The 21,849-nt window shown below is 38.0% G+C and overlaps 1 protein-coding gene across 3 annotated transcripts in view; it reads left to right on the top strand.

Moving 5' to 3' along the window:
• The window catches only part of RSPO2 (R-spondin 2), a gene marked incomplete at both ends in the record, with an annotated part of 156,388 nt that overhangs the window by 99,865 nt on the left and 34,674 nt on the right, over positions 1-21,849 (top strand). For 2 of the 3 annotated variants that reach the window (XM_079722408.1, XM_079722407.1), the window contains one exon: positions 157-345. In XM_079722408.1, coding sequence (XP_079578534.1) covers positions 157-345 — 189 coding nt within the window. The remainder of the gene's footprint in view (positions 1-156; positions 346-21,849) is intronic. The other variant, XM_079722409.1, reaches the window with a different exon arrangement.

Below are 21,849 nucleotides of genomic sequence, written 5' to 3'. Positions count from 1 at the left end.
AAAGTTCCTGAAAGGTGTATACAGGTCTTGTGGGCTGTACAACTTCATTTTTGGTATCTGAAGGTGGGGGAGTTAGAGAAACACTGCTATGTAAATTTGGTGATGGTGGAGAAATGTATACCAAATTGTCATCTGTGTTTGTTTTCTCTCTATTAGAAGGATGTGAGGTTGGCCATTGGAGTGAATGGGGAACTTGTAGCAGAAATAATCGCACATGTGGATTTAAGTGGGGTCTGGAAACCAGAACACGGCAAATTGTTAAAAAGCCAGCAAAAGACACGATACCATGTCCAACGATCGCTGAATCCAGGAGATGTAAGATGGCCGTGAGGCACTGTCCAGGAGGTGAGTTCAGATAATCCCTATTGTGGGCTGTGTGCTTTCTGAATTCTCCTCCTGTCTAATCACTCTCGCTCCCAAAAAAGTATTTATCCATGAGGGAAACCTGATAATAACATTGGTGAGAATATTCCACATTATACTTCCTTAGAGACGAATGCTTAAATTGTGAAGAATGTAAATATTTAAGAATGAATATTTAATTTCATGGTACCTTGAAAATAATTTAGAAGACTACATTACAAATGAGCTTTTAAAATGAGATTTCTAAAAGTGTGTGTGTGTGTGTGTGTGTGCTGGTTTTTTACTTTTCTTCATTTTTTGCTAATGTACCATAAAAGCCAGTTCTTATGAAATCAGGCCTTTGCTGTAAGAGAAGTAGCCAACTTTCAGTTGAGAACAGTTTAGATTAGAAAGGTTTATGGAATCTGTAAAATCATCTGTATCATTACTAGTTGAAGATGACAACTTAAAATAAACTTGCCCAAACACTGAGAGGAATAAACATTGTCTTAATGTTACCACAATTAGCCAGTTCTCTTTGTTTTGATAATAATTTGTGGAAAACAGCTACTGGTATGTGTATGTTTATTTGTGTCTTTGTAGTAATTGTGCTGATTTGTAGTAATTATTCTGTAATAGCAGGATTAGGCCCACTTACAAATTAGGAGAAGTGTACATAGCTCAGGTGCTGGCTGGAGCCGAGTCAGTATGTTGAAATGCAGTTCTTAGCGCTGATGCTGTGCTTCTGAAAGCATAATCTCTTGTTACTATTTATTTTATCACTAGCGGATGCCGCATTGCCAAAGATGAAGTTAGGATTTTTCTAGTGCACAAAGTAGGAAAGCAAAAAAGAAAGTTGTGTTTAGAAAATTGCCCCATGAAACAGTCAGAACTTTTGTTTGCTTTCGATCTTGCTGTTGGGGCATAGCTTTTCAGCTTTGTGGCTACAGCCCAGAGAGGGAACATATATCTGCTTAGAATGGATTTATATCCATATTATGCTGCCTCATAGAGAATGTCTATGATCCATGGAAGAAGACAAAACTTAAGACTTGAAGACTCCAGTCGGCCTTTGAGAACTATTAGATCCAGATTCAGAAGCTACTATTAGGAAGGCAGCTTTTCCTCTTGAATTAGTTTTGCTTTTCTTTGCTGAGTCTTTGAAACAAAGTTTTTTTGGGTCTGCTTTTCACTAACAAGGATGGTTTTGTTCAGTTAAACTGGGTATTTTTCAGTCAAAATATAAGAAAATATTTTCTTACAAAACTAATAAGCCACTTCTTGGATAGCTGAGAGCATTTAACCTGCAACCTTGTACCTAAAAACAAACCTGATGTATTCAGGTATTGGAAATAAAGACTTTCTTTGTTGTATATTGTTTATATAACTACCCCCCCCCCCCATTCCTCTTCCAGCAACGTGGTCCCCCAATTGTGGTTTACGTTAATAGCAAAAATTAACCTGAAAATGCTCCTATAACAAACATGCTTATGTGTAACAAGAGCCAGCACGTTCCCCTCCCCTCTGAAACTATTTTGATTTAGCCCCAGTCTTGTTTGAGAATTTTGTAGGTAACAGCTAAATTTTTAACCTGTAATGTTTATTGCATTTTTATTTTTTATGCTTCAAGCAACAGTGCATTGTCTTAATAGATAATAACCTGACACTGTCAGCAATTAAAATTATGTCAAAACAAATGTTTATGTATCATCTGTTAATATTCTCTTTTTGACAAGTGAACCAGCAATGAACTCTTATTTAATTTACATTTAGGTTTTACCAAGTATTATTTATTAGGATAGACATTAGGAGAGACCAGCTATTGCTCTAATCCCTGTATCTACATATTCAGTTTAATAAATTCAATTTTTAAGTAAACTTTAAAGTTAGTAGGTTTAAAAAGTTATATTGGAATTTGTTTTATGTTTTAAAAAAGGGAACTAACATAGGATTGTTGATAGAAATGGGAAATGACTCTGCAATAAAATAACTTCTATTTACAAATGTAGGAAATGAAAACTAGAAAGTTAATTTTGGAAATTGAGCACCAATTGACAAAAATTGGCATAACTTCCAGTGGAGTATCCCACCTTGCCTCAGGTGAGAGAGGAAAAAGTTCCTTTCTTCAATAGGTCACGGGGATTAATGGAAGAATAGAGAAGAAAACCACTTTATCCCATTTTACATCTTGACTTGATTTCGGTGATCTGCTTTGACAAACCATGCAAAAATGTAAGTCGTAATCAGGTCGGGAATACAGGCATTTTTCAGATCTTTTCAACATATGTATGGATTTTTCTCCTGTTGGAGCCAATCTTAACCTGATTGCACACAAACGCAGCCTTAGCCTCCTTCACACTGGAGCATGGGCACATTAAAATCAGCTGCTTTTCATTACTGGAAGCCATAAGTTAGAGGTCAGCGAAATGGAGTAGTCCTAAGTATATAAGATATTACACTGAAAATTATTAGAAATGAGACAATAAATGGCTGTAAGATTTTAAAACAACAGTGTAATGCTTTTGCCTATTTTTCCTTAATTATTGTATGCTTATTTGCTTTTAAACAGTGAAAGAATATTTGGAAATGTCTTAAGTCATGGATTGATGTATGACTTGAAGTTACTGTTCATTTCCAAACTTTTCTTGATTAGTTATCTTTTCTTTCATTTCTGATGACATAATCTGTGGAGTACCTTGGGCTTTTCTGACTCTCACTCTTCAGGATTCCGGTCTGGTGATCAGGAGATCTGGGTCTCTGCACCATGTCAACTCATTAATTCTATGACCCTTGGCAAGTCACTTAACCTCTCTTGGCCTCTATTTCCTCATTTTAAATTGAGGGTATTGAGGTAGGCAATCTCTAAGATCCAGTCCAGTCCTAAAATCCAATGACTCTACGACTAATTGCCAAAAGATATCGGTAGGTTTTGTGGTTGTTATGTGAAGGGTGAGGAAGAGAACTGTAAGCCCAAGAGCATTGTTTTACGACCAAGAACTGACCACTTTTCCAGTAGCTGTACTGTGCATTTGCCAAGCCTTTTACATCTGGCAGCTTTCATCCTCTTCCTTCCTCCTCCTTCCTTTTCACAGATAGTGAACCCTCAAAGACTGAGCAAGACTCTTGTAAAGTCTGCATATGACCTATGCTTTAGCTGCCAAGATAGCAGGAGGATGGAGAAAGAAAGAGGAGGGGATGGTAAAAGACAATGGGAAAGAGGGAAAGACTGACAATGAGTTAGAGGAAAAACAATTGAACAATGAGTGTAGGAAACAAGGGAAAAAAGAACAGACTACTAAAAATGAAGACTGCACTCACAGCAGATGTAACTGTCTTCACTCCCTCCCTCCCACCCTGAGCACACTAATAGAATTCATCCTGTTGGGACCAAGTTATTCTATTAATATATAACCTGCAGCTTTATTATTACTTTTTTTTTTTTTTTGGTGGTACGCGGGCCTCTCACTGTTGTGGCATCTCCCGTTGCGGAGCACAGGCTCCAGACGCGCAGGCTCAGCGGCCATGGCTCACAGGCCCAGCCGCTCCGCGGCATGTGGGATCTTCCTGGACTGGGGCACGAACCTGCGTCCCCTGCATCGGCAGGCGGACTCCCAACCACTGCGCCACCAGGGAAGCCCTATTATTACTTAAAAAAATTTTTTTTTTTTGGCCACACCACGCGGCTTGCAGGATCTTAGTTCCAAGACCAGGGATTGAACCTGCACCCTTTCAGCAGTGAAAGTGCAGAGTCCCTACCGCTGGACTACCAGGGAATTCCCTAACTTGCAGTTTTAAATGGAAGAACTTTCAAGTCTGGACTATGTTGTACATTAGACAATATATTAATAGAAAAATATAAACATGCTATGATGAAATTTAAATGACAAATGGAAGAACAGAATCATGGTTGCTGAGGTACAAAGTTGGAAAACGTTCACGTACAGGGAGCGGGGGTTGGTGGGAATGTCATTTGGAGGTGACAGTAGTCTTTCACAGGATTGGCCAACACCACCTCAACCTGAAATATTCTGTCCCATATGTAAAGTCCCATGATAACTAATTTTAATTTATTCATCAGGTGTTTATTGAGCAATGTTGTGTACCAATCATTGGTCTAGGCATGATATTGCTCAAAGTTCTTACAGTGTTTTTTCTAGTGGGATCATGGCAATAAAAAAGTGGATGAGTGCATAATTTCATGTGGAGATGGGAGCTATGTGAAGAAAAATAAAGCAGGGTAAGGAGCTAGTGAAAGATTGGATTGGGAGTGTATTATGTAGGGTGTTCAGGGAAATTGAGGGAGTGACGTTTGATCAGAGATCTGAATCAAGGAGATCTTTTGAAGACCTAAGGGAAAGATTTTTTAGCTCTTGACTCAATGGCTATGTTTTATGAACATCATTGATCTTCCATTACATACTAGGGAAGAGGAAGGAGCTGAGATCCAGGAGGCTCTGCCTGGTCCATGGAGATGTAGCAAGTTATTAATGGTAAAGCCAAGAGTAGGACCAATATCTTGCCCAGGAAACTCAAGTTTTCCTGTACCTTTTCCTTGTTCCTTATCATAAAATTCAAAGATAAAAGCTATGGTTGTCCAACATCGAAGTAGCTGACTTTAAACGGTCTCTCCCTCCACCCCAATGCATCATTTTACTTTGTTTTACAAATATTTTTTAAAAACATGACACTCTGCAATCACCACCCCCTCCCAATGTCCTCCCACTTGAAATAGCTTGTGAAACATACCCCAAAGGTCATTTCATAAATGCCGAAGTGTTGAGCCCACTGGCTTTGCTTTGCTTCAGCCATTCCTACTAAGGCCATCTTCTTCTGTACTTTTAGTATCTTTGGTCCTCAATTTGTTGTGGGGAAAAAAATGTGATTTCAAGATTATTCTTTCCATCCACAGTCTTTCATAGTGCCCCTGCCCCTGAGGCTGTCTTGGTGGAGCCACACCCAGCACTCCTCTCTGCCCTCTTGCTCTCTGGCTGCCCAGGAGCCTTGGGGCTCTGAGCCCCTCCCTCACATTTAGTAGCTCCGTGTCTGGAATGCCCTTTCTCTTTCTGACCCATCTAAGCAATCAGACTGCTAAAGTACTTTAGGTGATGCTTTGACAGATGGTCAGATAGCTTTCTGTCTCTTTTGCTCATGGCTGCCTCAGCTCACAATACTGCAGGTGTTAGTAATAATATGGTGCAATTCTTTAAGCTCTTGTTTTGTTTTTTGTTTTTTTTTTTTCGGTACGTGGGCCTCTCACTGCTGTGGCCTCTCCCGTTGCGGAGCACAGGCTCCGGACGTGCAGGCTCAGCGGCCATGGCTCACGGGCCCAGCCGCTCCGCGGCATGTGGGATCCTCCCGGACCGGGGAACGAACCCGTGTCCCCTGCATCGGCAGGCGGACTCCCAACCACTGCGCCACCAGGGAAGCCCCCTTGTTGTATTTTCGTAGTATTTTCTCAGGATTGTGCTACAATTTAAATATAAAAACTGCCCCTACCTACGATTTCAACTTGAAAACAACTCACTCCTCTTATGTGACATTACTTGACCAGCATCTACTTTTTTTTTTTAAGTGGCTTTTAATAACTTGGTCGGATACAAAAGAAAATACTATTTAGCAACTTAGAACCAGAATCTCTGCAAGCATCTACTTTTCAAAAGGCAATAGTAATAAGACCTCTCCAATTTTTGTTTTCTGTATATAAACTGACAGCAACATGTGGATTAGGTATTAGATACTATAACTAAAGATGATTGTAGATTGTGATGGATTAAACCAAGAGCAGGAAATAAACACATTTTCAGTAGGATAGGGTCAAGAAAATATGCTTTAGACATATGTTCTTTATTTCTCTACATTTTGTTTACATTTGAGTTGCAATTTATGTGGTCTGTTTTATACATGCCAACCTCAAGAGTAGTTTGGAAGAGAGAGGATAAGAGAAAAACCTCTTTTCTTTTGAAACTTTCAGAGTTGTCAGGAATGTAGATATTGAAATTTTTATATGAATAAGAGAGCATCTAAAAAGGGGGAATTTTTGTTCCCTCTTTGCTATGCTAAATATTTTGTTTCCTTTCAAATCAGTGATTTGCGTTAGTCACTATGAATTAAGCAAATTGTACTATTTCCCAGGTACTCTGGACACACGGCAGCGAATGGTAATGTTTATTTTATAGTGATTATAAACTGGGACAGTCATTCATAAGCAGCCACATCTTAAATGTAAATGTATGATTATCATATAAAACTGAGGTTTAACAAAGATCCACCTGCTCCCAAACATTTCTCTCAGTAGCTAAAGTATCTGAAATTCCTGCCTCATCTGTCTTAACAATGAGCCTTTAGGCAGTGTCTTGGGATGTATCCCCTCCCTTGCGGCCCCGCCCCCAACTACTTTTTTAATTTTTTTACTTATTTCTGGGAAAGTGGGTAGGGGATAACTATGGGCACCTGGTGGTGGTGGTATTTTTTGTTTTTGTGTTTGTTTGTTTGTTTTTAGCAATGATTTCTTTCAGATTTTCTGATTCTCACATTTCAGAGGGTAAGGGTCTGAGGAAATGGAGGAGCAGAAAAGTGGGCCCCGATGTGCTGTGCATGGGAGTTCATGGAAAGTCTAGAGAGGGCAAGATGAGGTGCAATCTTGGACTTAGACATAGAAATCCAAGGGTGTGCCAAGCACCCATCACATGGAGGCTGACGGAGGGCATATAAGACAACCTCTTCTCCCAGTTGCATTTTGAGCCTGTCCTGGTGCCAGGCTTGCTTGTCGGAGGGACCAGGGAGTGAGTGAGCGAACCCACACCTCTGTGCCAGTCTCTACAGCTTCCCATCTGGAATCTCTACTTAGCCCCACTTAATTGTAGTCTGGAGCAACATGTACTAGTCTCTTTTATGGGTACTTGTAAAAAGGATTTCTCAACTACATATGCCACTGAAGGCCTGACAGTCTATGTGTAACCAGGCAAGGTCAGGAAAATTCCAAAGGAGCCTTTCTTTTATGAATTCTACCCAGCAGTAAGCTACTCTGATCTTAATATAAAATATATAAAACAATTTTTACAACACTCTAAAATAAAAACAACTTTAATAGGACACACATGGTGTCAGTGGTAGATTTTTTTTTCCTCCTCTTACAGGGGACTTTTTTTTTTCCTTATGAGATAAGACAGTCTCAAGTATAAACCCCTAATGATTTCTTGGAACAACTTATTTTCCTCATCAGACACTTCCCACCTCTCTGGGATCTATAAATGGTGTTGATAAAAAGAGCGCAGGCTGTTTGCTCATTGAGATTTCCTGTAAATACTTCTCCAGCTACTGGATTGACCTAGAGTTGGACTTGTGGATATCCTCCAGGATTAGGAGGCAGAAAGAAAACATTTTCATGGAAATAATGACAGAGTTCTACTCAAATCCCAGAGCGATTCATGTTGTCATCGTACAGAAGTGGTTAAGATGACAAAATTACTTTGTGCAGCACAGAGGGGCAAAAGGTTCAGGTAGCAAACTTTATTACAATTTAAACTAAAAATGTAAGGGCAGTAGATTTTGCTTTACAATTGACTCTTTATATAATACTTGGGCCTAATATTCTGTATGTCAGCATTATTTTCTTGTATTTGAGGACTTTGGAAACGAGGAGTAAAATACTTGAACTTGCATAGTCAAGAGACATTTAATAATTGGTATTATACCCTTATAGACTGCCCATTACTCAAATGATTTAATGATAAGTTAATGTAAAAAGTATTTGATAACATGCTAAAACAAAACAAAGCAAAACAAATTTTAAAAGATCAGAACTAGGAAAAACTTAGAATAGGAGCTCAGGATTGACAAGGAAAATAGACCATATGAGTATGTGTTGGTTGAAATAATTGGGCCAAAAATTTGGCCTTGGGTTTCCTACCAGGCAAAGGGAAAACATGGATATGATTCTACCTTAATTTAAAATGAATGATTACTTATAAAATACAGTATCAATTTAATAACAGCTTTTGGAGAGAAAATCACCATGTGATTTCACACACAGCACATATATACACATACATGTACACAAACATGAACAGATACACATGCACACATACATGTATGCATTTATGGATGTATACCTACATATATATACATATACACACATATATACATGGCACACACATTTATATGAATACTGCAATTTCAGTATTGCTTACTGAGTTGAATTGACTTTATTAAAATATTTTACAAGCTGCCTTCTAATTCCTGTTTCGAATCTACTTCCCCAATATAATTCAGGTATTAAGCGATGAAGCTGAGCTTCGAATGCAATCTATGAGTTTTCCATGGCCACATCTACAGGTTCAGCAAATCAATTATTTAAATCAGGTTTTAAAGAAATGGGCAAATTGGCAGTGGGGAGTGATAGAAACAAAAGTTTATAGTCTAGTTAGGGATGAAGAAAATGCACATTACAAAATAACAAAAGAAGCAAAATTGAATTTGTAAATGTAAGTATCATTTTAGGCCATGAAATGATATGAGAAGTATCCTGTTTCAGCTGTTGTGGCTAGGGGATGCTTCCTGAACAGCAAAACATATTAGGAGAGGTGGGTGGAAAACATGTTAAAAAAGGGAGATGATTTGAGACAGAACCTTTTGGGGAAAAGATGTAGATGCCAAAGAGTACCTCTTGTGTCCAAGGGAGGATAAGCCCAAGAGCCTGGCTGGAACTCAGACTTTGAGAATGGCAGTCATAGCAGCTCACAGCAAAAATGTAAGTTGAAAACTGAGTGCGTGAAGCACCTCTATGGAAAGGACAGGATTTTGAATTTTACCTTGAACACAGTGGGGCATGGAAGTATTTTAGTGGAACACTGATTGAAGGTGGAACTGACTGAGGGGTGTGTCGGTAAGATGTATGGAAGAAGGTAACTTGCATGTCCCCGATTTGGAGCAGAGCGTTAAGCAGAGCCTGAGTTTGGGAGAATTACCAGAGAATACTTCTGGGTTCTGATGTTTATGCATTTTTCTGTAATGCTTGCTTTTCTAAAGAGCGCAGGATTTTGCCTTGACTTGCAGTCCACTGTGACACTTAAATCTTTTTCCGCCAACTTTCTAAGCCAAGCCATTCCCCAGTTTGTATTAGTTCAGTTTATTTTTAAAAATCTAGACACATTTTGCATTCACCCTAACTGAACTATATTTGCTTTCTAACTGCTGCTTCCATTTGCCATTACCAAGACCCTTGGATGTATTATCCCCTATTTTCTAGCTTATGATGTTAACCTTTTAATGGGTTTCCTTTACCAGCCAGCTTGGAATACTCTGACAATTTAAAGTACACAAATTAAATATTATTCAGGTCAAGGATGAAAATGATCCTACAAGACCCAATGTCGGTTGTATAACCTAAGATGTTTTTATCTAGCGTGTCGTTTACTAGCAGCTGCCTGGAACACTGGGTTGAGAAGGAGTCTGAGTTAAATGCTGGGTGCAGGAGAAAACGGTATAGTTATCAATTTGTGGTGTTTGTGGTGTGTGGTGGGAAACAATATCTCATGTATTTGTTCCCCCTAATCCTTTAACCCTCCAAGCCCCCAAGACACACTTGGCTATCTTTGACAAATAGTCATCAAGCTTCTGTTTTATCCCTTTAGTGACAGTGAATAAGTGTATATTGGAAAAAACAGTATGAAAAAATAGTGGAAAGAGTTATAAATTTGGTACATATTGGTCTTGGTCACATATTGGTTGAATGGCATTGGTCAGGTTACTTAATTTCCCAAAGCTTAGTCATTTATGAAATGGGGATAATAATATGTCACAGGATTATTGTGAGGAGTAAATGAGCATGTATGCAAATAGGTGAATTTTTATTATTCTGCTACATTTTGTTGTAATTCCATTGTGAATTCTGCTATATTTTCCATTCTTCCAATGGCTAACTCTTACCTCTTCATGCTCTCGTTCAGATGTGACTCATCTTCCATTTGGGCCCCAGTCCCACAGTTCTGGCTGTTGATGGGCATCTTCCTTAGAGATCTTGCCAGCATGTCAAACCAAGCGTAGCTGAAACATACCTTACTATCCTTTCAAGATCTTATTTTTCTGGGGATGGCTATCCTTTCTAAAGGCATCACTAGCCTCTCAGTTACCCAGGACCTCAACCCCACCTTTGAATCTCTTCCTTGCATTCAGACAAATTAGGTCTCAGATCTTTGCTCAACCACCTAAAAAGTATGCAAACCTGAGAAGTTTATTTAATCTCTCTAAGCTTCAGTATCTATATTTGGAAGATAATAACAGATGCCTGCTTCATAGGATTGCTAAGAGGATTAAGAAACATCATTCATACCTTGCCTTGCACAGAATCAAGGATCAGAAAATGTGGGTTGTTATTACTTTATCTTTTTAAAATAACTGCTCACCCAGTCCTGTTTCTCCACTGTTCATTCATTTTGATTTCTATTGTCTCTACTTGGCTTGAAGCCTTTTTATTCTCTTTACCTAGAAGATTGTAATAGCCTTTGGTAGGCAGAGGGAGTGTAGGTTAATTTGCATTCCAGCTAACAGATGTGTCAACGTATTCAAAGTTAAACTCATTTCAACTCATTTACAGTGTAATCTAGGTGGTAAAATTGAAACAGTGAGTTCTAGAAATGGCTTGGACAGCCATTGAGTGTCCTGATTAGCGTAGGGGCTAGGAGAGAGCAAGCCTCAAATATTGAATGGGATGAAGGTTGCAGTATGACTAGAAAAGGTTAATAGTGGCTGAAGAGGTGATGCATTCAGAGTATAGACCTGGAATCATGGGAGGATTTGACTAAGTGAAAATGAGTAGAGGGTAAAGGGAGAAGATCAAATGAGCAAAAACGTGAAAAAATGGGATGTATATATGCTGCCATATACGTAAACATGGAGAATCTACTTGATATAATGTATGTGTCAGGAAGCAAAAGGGGGGAAATGGGGGCAAAAGGAGTAGAAATAAAGAGAAGTGAACTCAGCAAATACTTCAAAATTAATAGTTACTAAATTGAGCCTCATGGATTAACCAGTGCCAGAAAAATTTGAGATTGACTGAAGAATTGCCACAGGGAGGAGACAGTTTCTCCTCATTTATGATGATTCATTTGCAAACCTCAAGTTCAGGTATGTAGTTATTCAAGAAGCATGGGTCTAGCATATGGCACATAGCTTATAGCAAGTGAACTAGCTACCTACGTCATAAGAGAGTAATAAGCCTAAAGTTAGGAATGTGGTTACAGATGTATAACAGATACAGTAATGTGTGTTGCTTCACTGTACCTAAAGACATTTTTGCTATGGGAATTCAATTTCTTAAACCCATATGTATCAGTCATTTAATCTTGAGGAGAGGGTAGGATCCATAAAAGGGAAGAAATCTCTAGATGTAGATCCAAGAGTGGTCAAACTAATTCTATTCAGGATTTCATGGTGTGTGGCTTGTTTCATGGCTTGTGGGGAGGAGGCCCAGCAGGTAAGGATCTGGCCCCTCACCCTGGGTGAATGAGAGTAGCTTTCTTTTCTTCTTTTTTACGTTTTGGGGTTTCTTTTTCTTTTTAATATTTATTTATTTATTTAGGCTGTGCCAGGTCTTAGTTGCATCATGTTAGCTCTTAGTTGTGGCATGCATGTGGGATCTAGTTCCCTGACCAGGGGTCGAACCCAGGCCCCTGCATTGGGAGTATGGAGTCTTAGCCACTGGACCACCAGGGAAGTCCCCGTTTTGGGGTTTCCGTATGAGTTTTCCTTTGGGGAAAAAGAAGCATGTCTTTCTCTAAAACAAAACTTTAAGTTGCATTCATTTACATCCCTTCCTTTACATGTCAGAAGCTAAGGTGCAGAGAGGCTGAGTGAATTCCCCATGGTAATGATAGAAGATAAAGGCAAAGCTTGTTTCTTGCTTAGACATCAAACCTAGAGCTTTCTCCCATACAGTCTCTTTATTGTTCAACCTGTAGTAATTTCTGGGAATCCTTCAGAGGTACCGCAGCTAGGGTTTTCATGTTCTTGTGTACATATTCTCTAGTGATTGGCCCTTTTTTTTTTTGCATTGTTTTCCTCCAAATAGTGGCATGAAACTTAGCTCAGACTGATTCAACAATGTATCTACTTTTTATGGTTGACTCTGCAAGATTCTATGATGAACCAATAAAAACCCCCAAATCCTCCCTTTAACTTGTTTACAGTTATTCATTTTGGTATACAAATTATGTACAGTTAAATATGGTATAAGATGGACAAGCACATGATATGCTCCAAACACAACTTTGTTTCGTCTTGAGCTGCCTCTTTAACATTTTTATTCAGTAGGTATTATCTTCCCTTGCTCCTAGGAGAAAATTCTGGCAGGTCTTACATCTTTTCTGCTCACTTTTTGGTGAAACAGTCCTAGGGTCATTTTGTCATTGATAGTCTTAATTTAGTTATTAGAATGTCTAGTCCAAGATAATAACCAAAAACTAGAGACTTGAATTAGTAATAAGTCTTTGATTATTATCTTGGACTTATACATAGAAAATGTACAACAGAGTTTGGCTGATATGAAGCATCTATTTTCAAAAATATCTACATATAGAAAAATCTACTTTCCAAACTATCTGTTGCTTGAAAATTCTAGAGGAAATAAACCTCTGATGAAATGAAAGGGTAAAAAGTAACTAGTGCTAATCCCTGGAAGATAGATATTGTGTAGACTCCCATTCCTTTCTTCCTCTCTTCTTTTCATCTTATGTCAAAACCTGTAGAAGGAAACCATATGCATGTCTTACATGTGTGCAAAGATTTCTTGTAGTATTCTTGTATTTTCATGTTGAGAGTGGTATTGCTAACTTGAGTAATTTAAAGTAATTTCTGCTTCAAATGTCAAGTGTCTGTAGCATTTCAGACCTTCCTCTATTTGGTATAATTGTCAGCTCTAAGTGCACAGATTGACCTAATACAGTCATCAGATATGATTTGAGTTGAGTTATTTTGCTAACTTCTGTAGCCATGTTTGAAGCAATGCACTGTGTTGCCGTTGCCAGTTTACTTCTACTTTATCAGAAACATAAGACCTGTATAGCCCAAGAACCACTATGTGAAATTTTCCACCAGGTGGATGACATGTGAGCATATCTAGTTGCAAAACTGTAATATTGGTAGTAGCATAATTTGAACCATTTCTTTTATAATAGCTTACATTTATTAAGAACTTGCTTAAAGGAGTTCAAACAAGGGAGGTGACCTCTTAAGCACCCATATTTTAAAACTTTTTTTAAACTGTACAGCCCTTAAGATGTTCATCTTTTATGCAACTTTAGTACTTGGTAACAAATGATTCCACAATCAGTATTATGCAATGAAAGCACAATGAAAGATGATTGAAAATTCAAAATATGTGGTCATTTATTCTTGTACACACGCGTACGTGTGTCTGTGTGGTGGGGATGAGAATTAGTGGTTTCAGCACTGCATTTAGGGAAGCGTTCAATGTTGTGCTTGGCATTTTGTTTGACAGCTGTCACATTGTTTTCATTGTCTCTCCTTTTGTTTATTTCCCTGCTTCTTAAGCAGCCTGATTAAATCTCATCAGCTAACTGGGATTGAATTTTGATGAGTGCCAAGTTGCTTTGATGAAATCTCGTGTAATTATCTTAAACTCAACTTTATTTGGCTTTAGTGCTGGCATTTTCCGTACCAAGAAAACTAGTGCATTTGTCTGCTACTGGAGATAGAAGTCCAGTAAGAAACAAACATAGCTCAAATACAAAAACAAACACAACTGAAGTTCATTTTGTACCTTTGTTTCAGAACTAGCTGTCCACTCATTCAGACTTTTTAAAAAATGTTTTAGCATCTGTTCCTTTTAGTAACGATAAAATCAGAATTAGCTATTAGTCAAAACTACTTCACCCATGAACTTAGAGAAATAATTTTCCTGTTGACCAAAAAAAAAGCTTTGGTGTCCCATTATGTGGATTTTTCTAAGGAGGACAAAAATTTTTTAGTATTTTAAATACAAGATGATATTTCATTTTGTCAACCAAGGAAACAATTGAGCTTTTAAATTGTACTTCCTAGTGATATTTTAGGCTACAAAGCCAGTGCTGTAAAGGATTAAAGAATTTTGGAGTCAGGGGCTTCTCTGGTGGTGCGATGGTTAAGATTCCACCTGCCAATGCAGGGACACGGGTTTGAGCCCTGGTCCGGGAAGATCCCGCATGCTGTGGAACAACTAAGCCCATGCACCACAACTACTGAGCCTGTGCTCTGCAACAAGAGAAGCCACCACAGTGAGAAGCCCACACACCACAACGAAGAGTAACCCCCGCTCACCACAACTAGAGAAAGCCCGTGCGCAGCAACGAAGACCCAATGCAGCCAAAAAAAAAAAAAAAAAAAAAAAAAAAAAATAGAATTTTGGAGTCAAAAGACTCCTAAATTTAAATCTTAATTTCTGATACTTATGATGCAGAGGAAATTAAACTTGCTGAACTCTTATGTGATTAAATTAGGTAATACCATTGTTGTATCTCTTCAGAGATCATTATAATGCCAGAATTTCAAGAGGTGTGGGCTTTAGGTAATGGTGCTGCAATAGGGTTTTCAGAATGTTCACATAGTCTGAAATAGGACATTTAGCTGTTTGGCCAGTATATTTTCCCATCTTAACATAGGACGCCAGCAACCTTCTGCCGTCCCCGGGGCTTCTAAATCTAATGTGTGTTGGATGTGGAATTGGAAGAGACAGACTGCTTTTATTCAGTAACCATGGACAACCCAACCACCCTCAAGGGTTCTTGAGGAGACTGGGGCTGCTTTTTGGACACTTGTAGATTATTTTTTACTTATCTCAGTTTACTGGTTTGAGTTGATTCCCTAAAGTTACTATAGAATTATTTATTTATCTATCTATCTATCAATTTATTTATTTATGGCTGCATCAGGTCTTCATTGCTGCGCACAGGCTTTCTCTAGTTGCGGTGAGCAGGGGCTACTCTTCATTGCGGTGCGTAGTCTTCTCATTGCAGTGCCTTCTCCTGTTGTGGAGCACGGGCTCTAGGTGCGCGGGCTTCAGAAGTTGTGGCACGCGGGCTCTAGAGCACAGGCTCAGTAGTTGTGGCGCATGGGCTTAGTTGCTCTGCAGCATGTGGGATCTTCCCGGCCCAGGGCTTGAACCCATGTCCCCTGCATTGGCAGGTGGATTCTTAGCCACTGCACCACCAGGGAAGTCCTCCTATAGAAGTTTGATCTGCAAAGTCTGGCACAGAACATCCCCACCCAAAATGCTTACAGATGGTGGCAGTTTAATTGAAGACAGATAATTGGTGGCAGATAATTGAAGGCAGTTCTATAGCCCTGAAAGAAAGTTATATATATTACAATACATTTATTCAAAATCATGTGTTTTTATGCCTTTGCATAACTAATTCAAATATATTTCCTTTTCCATGTTTTTTTTTCCTGGGTCAGTTTTCAGTGGGCATAACCTACCCGATTTATTAAACACTAACTATAAAGAGTTCACTTCTTAGTTTTACTACATTGTTTATAGAGTGTTCAGTCAAGGACCACTTCAGAGTTACAGCATTACTGGGTTCTGCCAACTGTGAAACCAAGCTGCTTTCTTTGTAAAAACAGAGTGGTATCAGCAAAATGCCGACTCCTCACTGGTTAAGTTTACTCATGGTCTGACTGATGCCCATTCTGATGGAAATGAGTATTCATCAGAGTAGTAACTTATGGTGGTGTAAATTTCATTTCATTTAATATTTTAAGTAATCCATGAACTATCTACAAAGGTTATCTTAATGGATTTTACAGATATAGCCCCAAAACATAAAATAAAAAATGGTCTATATTAATTTACGTACAGTGTGCAGAAATTACCTCTACATAAATGACTTCAATGTACTCCTTGTTATAGTGATTTTTTTTGCACTCACTTATTTGACTCTTGTAGCTCTTATTATCATCATCATAATCTAGATGAAGAATGTGTTGAGGCTTTTGTACACCCAAGTCCTAGACTTTCATGAAGTTTGATTTAGTGTAAAGCTCCCATAGAAGATAATCTCTAGAATGAAGAATGTAAGAGAGTGAATTGTAACATCTCTGTTCTCAGCCTCTTTTTTGGACTCTGACTGTGGTCTATGCCACAGCTCCAGATGGGTTGCAAATAGTTATTCTGGAGTCTGGATACAATTGCTGTCTTCTTGGTAAAGGGTTTCCTGATCAATAGACTTGAAAGAAATTAATAAAATATGCATTTTTCTGGTAAGATGCATGGCTTCTCATTATAATAGGTATTCTACAAACCATGAGCTGTGTTGATTCAAGATTTGAAAAGTTTAAAAGCTGCTACAGCTGAAATTAAAGCAAGAACCAAATGCTGAAAGCAGGAACAGGCACCATAGAAAAATGTTGATGCCAATTGCTTGAGGTTCATAAAGGAAGTATATTATACATTTTATTAAAAAAAACTTTATCAGAAGGGAGTTGTGATTGGTGTTTTCATCCATGGCTAAAACAGTTCAGTATATTTGATTCTTTTTCATCTATTTGTTAAAATTTTTCAAATTGCTTTTTCTATATAATAACTTTTCTTTCAAAATTGTGCTTATGTTCTTCAGATTTCCAAGTTCTTTTAAAATTTATTTTTATTTTTAAAATTGTGGTAAAAGCAGTACATATTTAAGGTGTACAAATCCTTTCTTCTTGGATATCCTGGCTCTCCATCACTTGCGAGGCCCAACTTCATGAAGGGGCTTGTTGAGGCAGATCTTAAATGGCTTTGGGCCAAGAGGCCATGAGCAAAACACCTACAGGCACATACTGGGAACTGAAGCATTTCTAAGAGAAACAGACCATCTGACTTTTTAATTAGAAAACTGTCTAAGTCTACACCTCAGTGTCATCTCTTGGGACTTCTAAACCAGAATCTAGGGTATCTTTACTAGTGTTTTTCTTTTATAAAACATGCAATAAAAATGTAGAACCATAGCCAGGGGAGGGATCAGGGGTAAGGGGGTGTGTCTCAAGGGATTGATAACAGGATTAAAACTTGATGGAAATCATTTGCATTTCTGGCTAGCGTCTGTTATAAAACACACATACTTAACTTGGCTGGAGCTGTGAAACCTGGTGTTTTACATTTCAAGTTCCTTTTAGGCAAAATGCAACACTTGATCTTCTCAGCAGAAATGACCACCTCCGTGAAAATTTAAGAACTAGCCCTGACCTCAGGAAAGAGTAGACCAGCATGAAAGGAAGTCCCCTCATGACAAAGCATTTTCTTTAGCCAGATAAGTGGCAAAAGGCAGGACTCCTTTCAAATTGTTTGGGTGAAATTGAAGATGATATTACAATAGCAAAATCAAAAGGGTCTGGGGGCTACAAGCAACAATGCTGAGGAAGCTGTGTTCTGCTATGTTGGACTTCTGGGATGTCAGTTTGGATCTGTTGGTATCAGAGATTTCCTTAAAGTTATCTCTGGTTCAAAGATGATATTAAGCACTTGTAGTTTTTTGGTTTTTGTCTGTTTGTTTTAGGAGAGATGCTATTTAGAGAAAAACACTTACCTAAAATAGGCATTTTATTTGTAAAACAGCTGCAGAAAAATCAAGGATTTTTTTTTTTATCACCAAGTTTGTAGCACACACTGGACTTTGAGATTGTGCATAGTTTTTTTTTTCTTATTATGTTAATAGGACGCAGGCAAAATACTTGGCATTTAACTTACTTGCATCTTTTGTCTCACGTTTCTGTGTGGATCATCCAGTGCTTCATGGGGGTCAGTAACACAAGGAAGAGTACAACAAATGTTTGAAATGTTACTTCTTTACTTTCAGCGTTTCAGGCTGTGCTCTTGCAAATGTTCTCCATTTTGTGTGATTGAACAGCAAAACAGAGGCAAAGGCACAATAGAGACAGCTTTAATGCTAATAATTTAATTAATTTAAATTGCTGTTCTATATAACCATCCCATAATAACTTTTTAACCATTGTGCAATTTGGTCTAGTAACTTTCTCGGTACCTTTCTCCATCACCTCATTCTCCCTGCTAAACAGTTTGCGAGGGATCAGCTGTACTACCAGGCCGTCAAATGTATTCAATTTTGGAAGCAAACACTTCATGGTTGTTTAAAAATCCAAAGTATTCACATGGGGAAAGTGTGGGAGGTTTCAAGTTTCTGAAACGTTCTGCAGAAAATGAAGTGATAACAGTTCCTGCCGGTGGCCATATGACTCAATGATAACTGGAAGAAAAAAAGTTTGTTTAGGCTTGGCCAGAGTTAATAACAAGAGCTGTAATCTTATTTTTGCTCACGAACATGTTTCTTTTCTCCGTAATCCCTTTCCTCATCTTCTGGAGACACATCGGTCTTAGATTCTGAGACCTGGCTTCACTCTTGGAGAGATGTGCAGTATGTATTTTGTGCTGACTCAAGGCTTTGTTTTGATTCCTACCATCTATTAAAAACACAATAACAGCAGAATCTCAAATCTCTTGCCACAGTACAATGTTAGCCTGTGTTATATGGCAAAATGTGGGGAGCATTTGTGGCCGGCAGGCAGGGGTAGGTGCTTGGAAGTTTTTCATTTCATGACTTATAGCCTCAGTTCATCAAAATACTTTCCTCTCAAAGATTTCAGGATACATTTGGCACCAACATGTGCTAACATGAGCTTTTGTTGTGTTTAAATTCCTTCTCAGCTTGGTTGGCCAGATCTTTATTTTATTTTGGTCCATAGGCACATCTGTCACCTGTCTCCTCAGAGATTATGTGCCTCTTGGGAGGGACTCCTTTTTCCTGAACCTATGCTTTGTGTTTAGCTTCCAAATACTTTTCACATTTCTAGAGCCACAATCAGGTGAGCTACCCAATTTTTAATCCATTTGGTTGATGGGCTCGGGAGTTATGGTCTGTTTTATTGTATTTATTTATTTTCACTAAGTGGGTGGGATATTACAGCTTTAATAAATGACCTTTTGTGCTGATAGTGTTGTGGGCAGAGAGACTGTGTATTTTGAAAAGAAAACCTTTTACTTCAATATGTTAAGTAATTCTGCAGGAATTCATAAATGAAAGTTTTAAGATAGTGTATTTTAAGGAGGGTTCTGGGAGCATTTGCCTAGGAAAATGGTGGGTAGTTGTAAACTGTCATGAGAATGAAATTATTTGAACATTTATGGGTTAATTTCTTAATATGTTCAAGCTCTGATTTCATAAAGACTTTACTGTAAACAGAAGCAAAACATTTGATTTAATAAACATGCCAAGAAATGTAGCAAAACTAAAATTTCTATCTGTAGCAATAAAACTACTGAGTCTATTAAATGCTTTATCTCTTCTAACTTGAAATTTAAACTCTAAAGGACACTAAATTTTTATGTTATGAGACTGTTGCCTGATAAAGCACTACTAGATTGCAATTTCAAGAATCCTATTGTGGACAGGTTCAGGATTTTAAGCAAACATACTATCAGCATTTATATACCTCATTCGTTCATATTCCCTTTGTATGTGTGTATATACGACCAAGATGTATATGTTCTTAAGTGGTCTGCTGAAAATATGGAGGAGGAACTCTTCTTACTCTTCCTGTAACCCAGTTACTCAACGGCTTGGAGAGAAAACATTCCAGAAAAGTCATAATGTAGAATTGCAGGTTTACACATCCAGGGGTAAATATTCTGGAGTCTCACCTGTGAATTGTCTTAAGTTCCTTGATGACCTGGCATCTCTAGTTGATGCCAACCTGTTCAGCCTTGACATCACCACAATCTGGACTCCATCGTGGGCCACCTGCTCCATCTCTTTCTATTTTTTGCAACCCTCAAATGATGAGAGGCAGAAGAACAAAGGAGTAAAGAGAGAAAAGGCTTTGCAGTTGGACAGTCCTGAGATTGTCTCCCCAGGATGGCCACTCATTAGCTACTTGCCCTTCAAGAGTCTCTGATACTCTTGTGCTTTTCTGTAAATTGGGGACAGATGATGAAATCTACCTTTCAGGCTTGTGAGGCTTAAGGGAGAACACATAGTGTCTGTACATAACTAGTGTTTCCTGGGTGCTTATGGTTGTTTATTACTGTGAGTCTGTCAACTCCTCCAGCTGACCTTGGATGGCTTGCTAGGATGCTAAAGAGCTTCAGCTTCTGGAAAGTAGTAATACTGTTCCAGACTCCTAGCTCCTTCTCTTAGACACATAAACCTAGGTCATTTATTCATGAGGTACTAAGGGCACCATTCTGCCATTGAGTAGAGTACTATTTTGTGGCCGTGATGCATCAGTCCCATGCCTTTGTGTCTTCTGATTCTTCCCACCTGCTTGTGTTACTGTCCCCAGTTGCTTGGGCAATTGTCTCTAATTCAGACCTGGTCATGGTTTCCCCAAACCTTGACCATCTTCCCACGGGGGTAAGGATTTCTCACAAATCCAGCACCCAGTGGAAAGCCATGAGATTGTAAAACTCAAAGATGAATATGTAGATTACATCCATTCTGAGCTTTATCTGATAATGGATATCTTTTGTACCATTAATATATATTTTCTGAAATAAGTTTTAAAATTACTAGCTTATAGATTTATAGTAGTACATAATTTTTGTGTATCTGGACATTTTTGTACATATTAAATTCTGACTATTGTGTAAAATATATGTTAAATTATATATATAATCATCTACATATATTACATATAAGTATAATCATATGTAGATATATGATATATATAATCATAGGAATAAGAAGATGCTTTGCATGTAATAATCCTATGATTTTTTCTTTTTTACCATACCTAAATTATAAAGTTGAGCACTTAAGATTTTCCTGCATTTGAGATTTGTTTTCTTTTGTCAGCAAGGCTCCTGAACAAAAAAATATCAGGATGGAAAAATCAATATCACCCCTAGTCATAAGTATCAGCCAATCAACCATAAGCCAACATGGTTTATGTTTATGATGGAAAGGATTGTCACACCCACTACTCAGTCCCCAGTGTTTAGTAGTTCCTTGCATATAAGTAGGTAGTCAGTAAATAGCTGAATGAATGTAGATGTGTAAAAATGTTCTTCCTTTATACTTTTTGCAAGTTTTAAATTTTGTACAGATAGCATTGTCTTAGTATTATAATCAGGAAAAAACCTTGAAGTTATTTTACAAGAAAATATTTTTGTGATGATTATTATAACTGTTCCAATATTTTGAATTATTTTCTTAGAATAGATTGAGTAGTAGAATTTCTGTATAAAAGAACATCAAGTTTTTGCCAACATTCATACTGCCAAATGCCTTTCCAAAGGGCTGTATTATTGCGCTACCAGCAAAATATGAGTATTAGCCTTGCCACACCTTGCCAGAACTACGTTTTACATTTTAAAACAATTTTATTATATTTTTAAAAATATTTCATCTGTTTTCAATTATATTCATTTATTAATGAGGGGGGTCCCTCTTCCATTCCTTTGTTTACCAGTTGCATTTCCTCTTTTGTGAATTGTCTTCATAACCTTTGTGAATTGTC

The sequence above is a fragment of the Hyperoodon ampullatus genome (assembly GCF_949752795.1).
Source record: "Hyperoodon ampullatus genome assembly, chromosome: 17".
NCBI classification, from domain to species: Eukaryota; Metazoa; Chordata; class Mammalia; order Artiodactyla; family Ziphiidae; genus Hyperoodon; species Hyperoodon ampullatus.
Note: the sequence above shows the minus strand (reverse complement) of the source record. Positions and strands in the feature narration are given on the sequence as shown.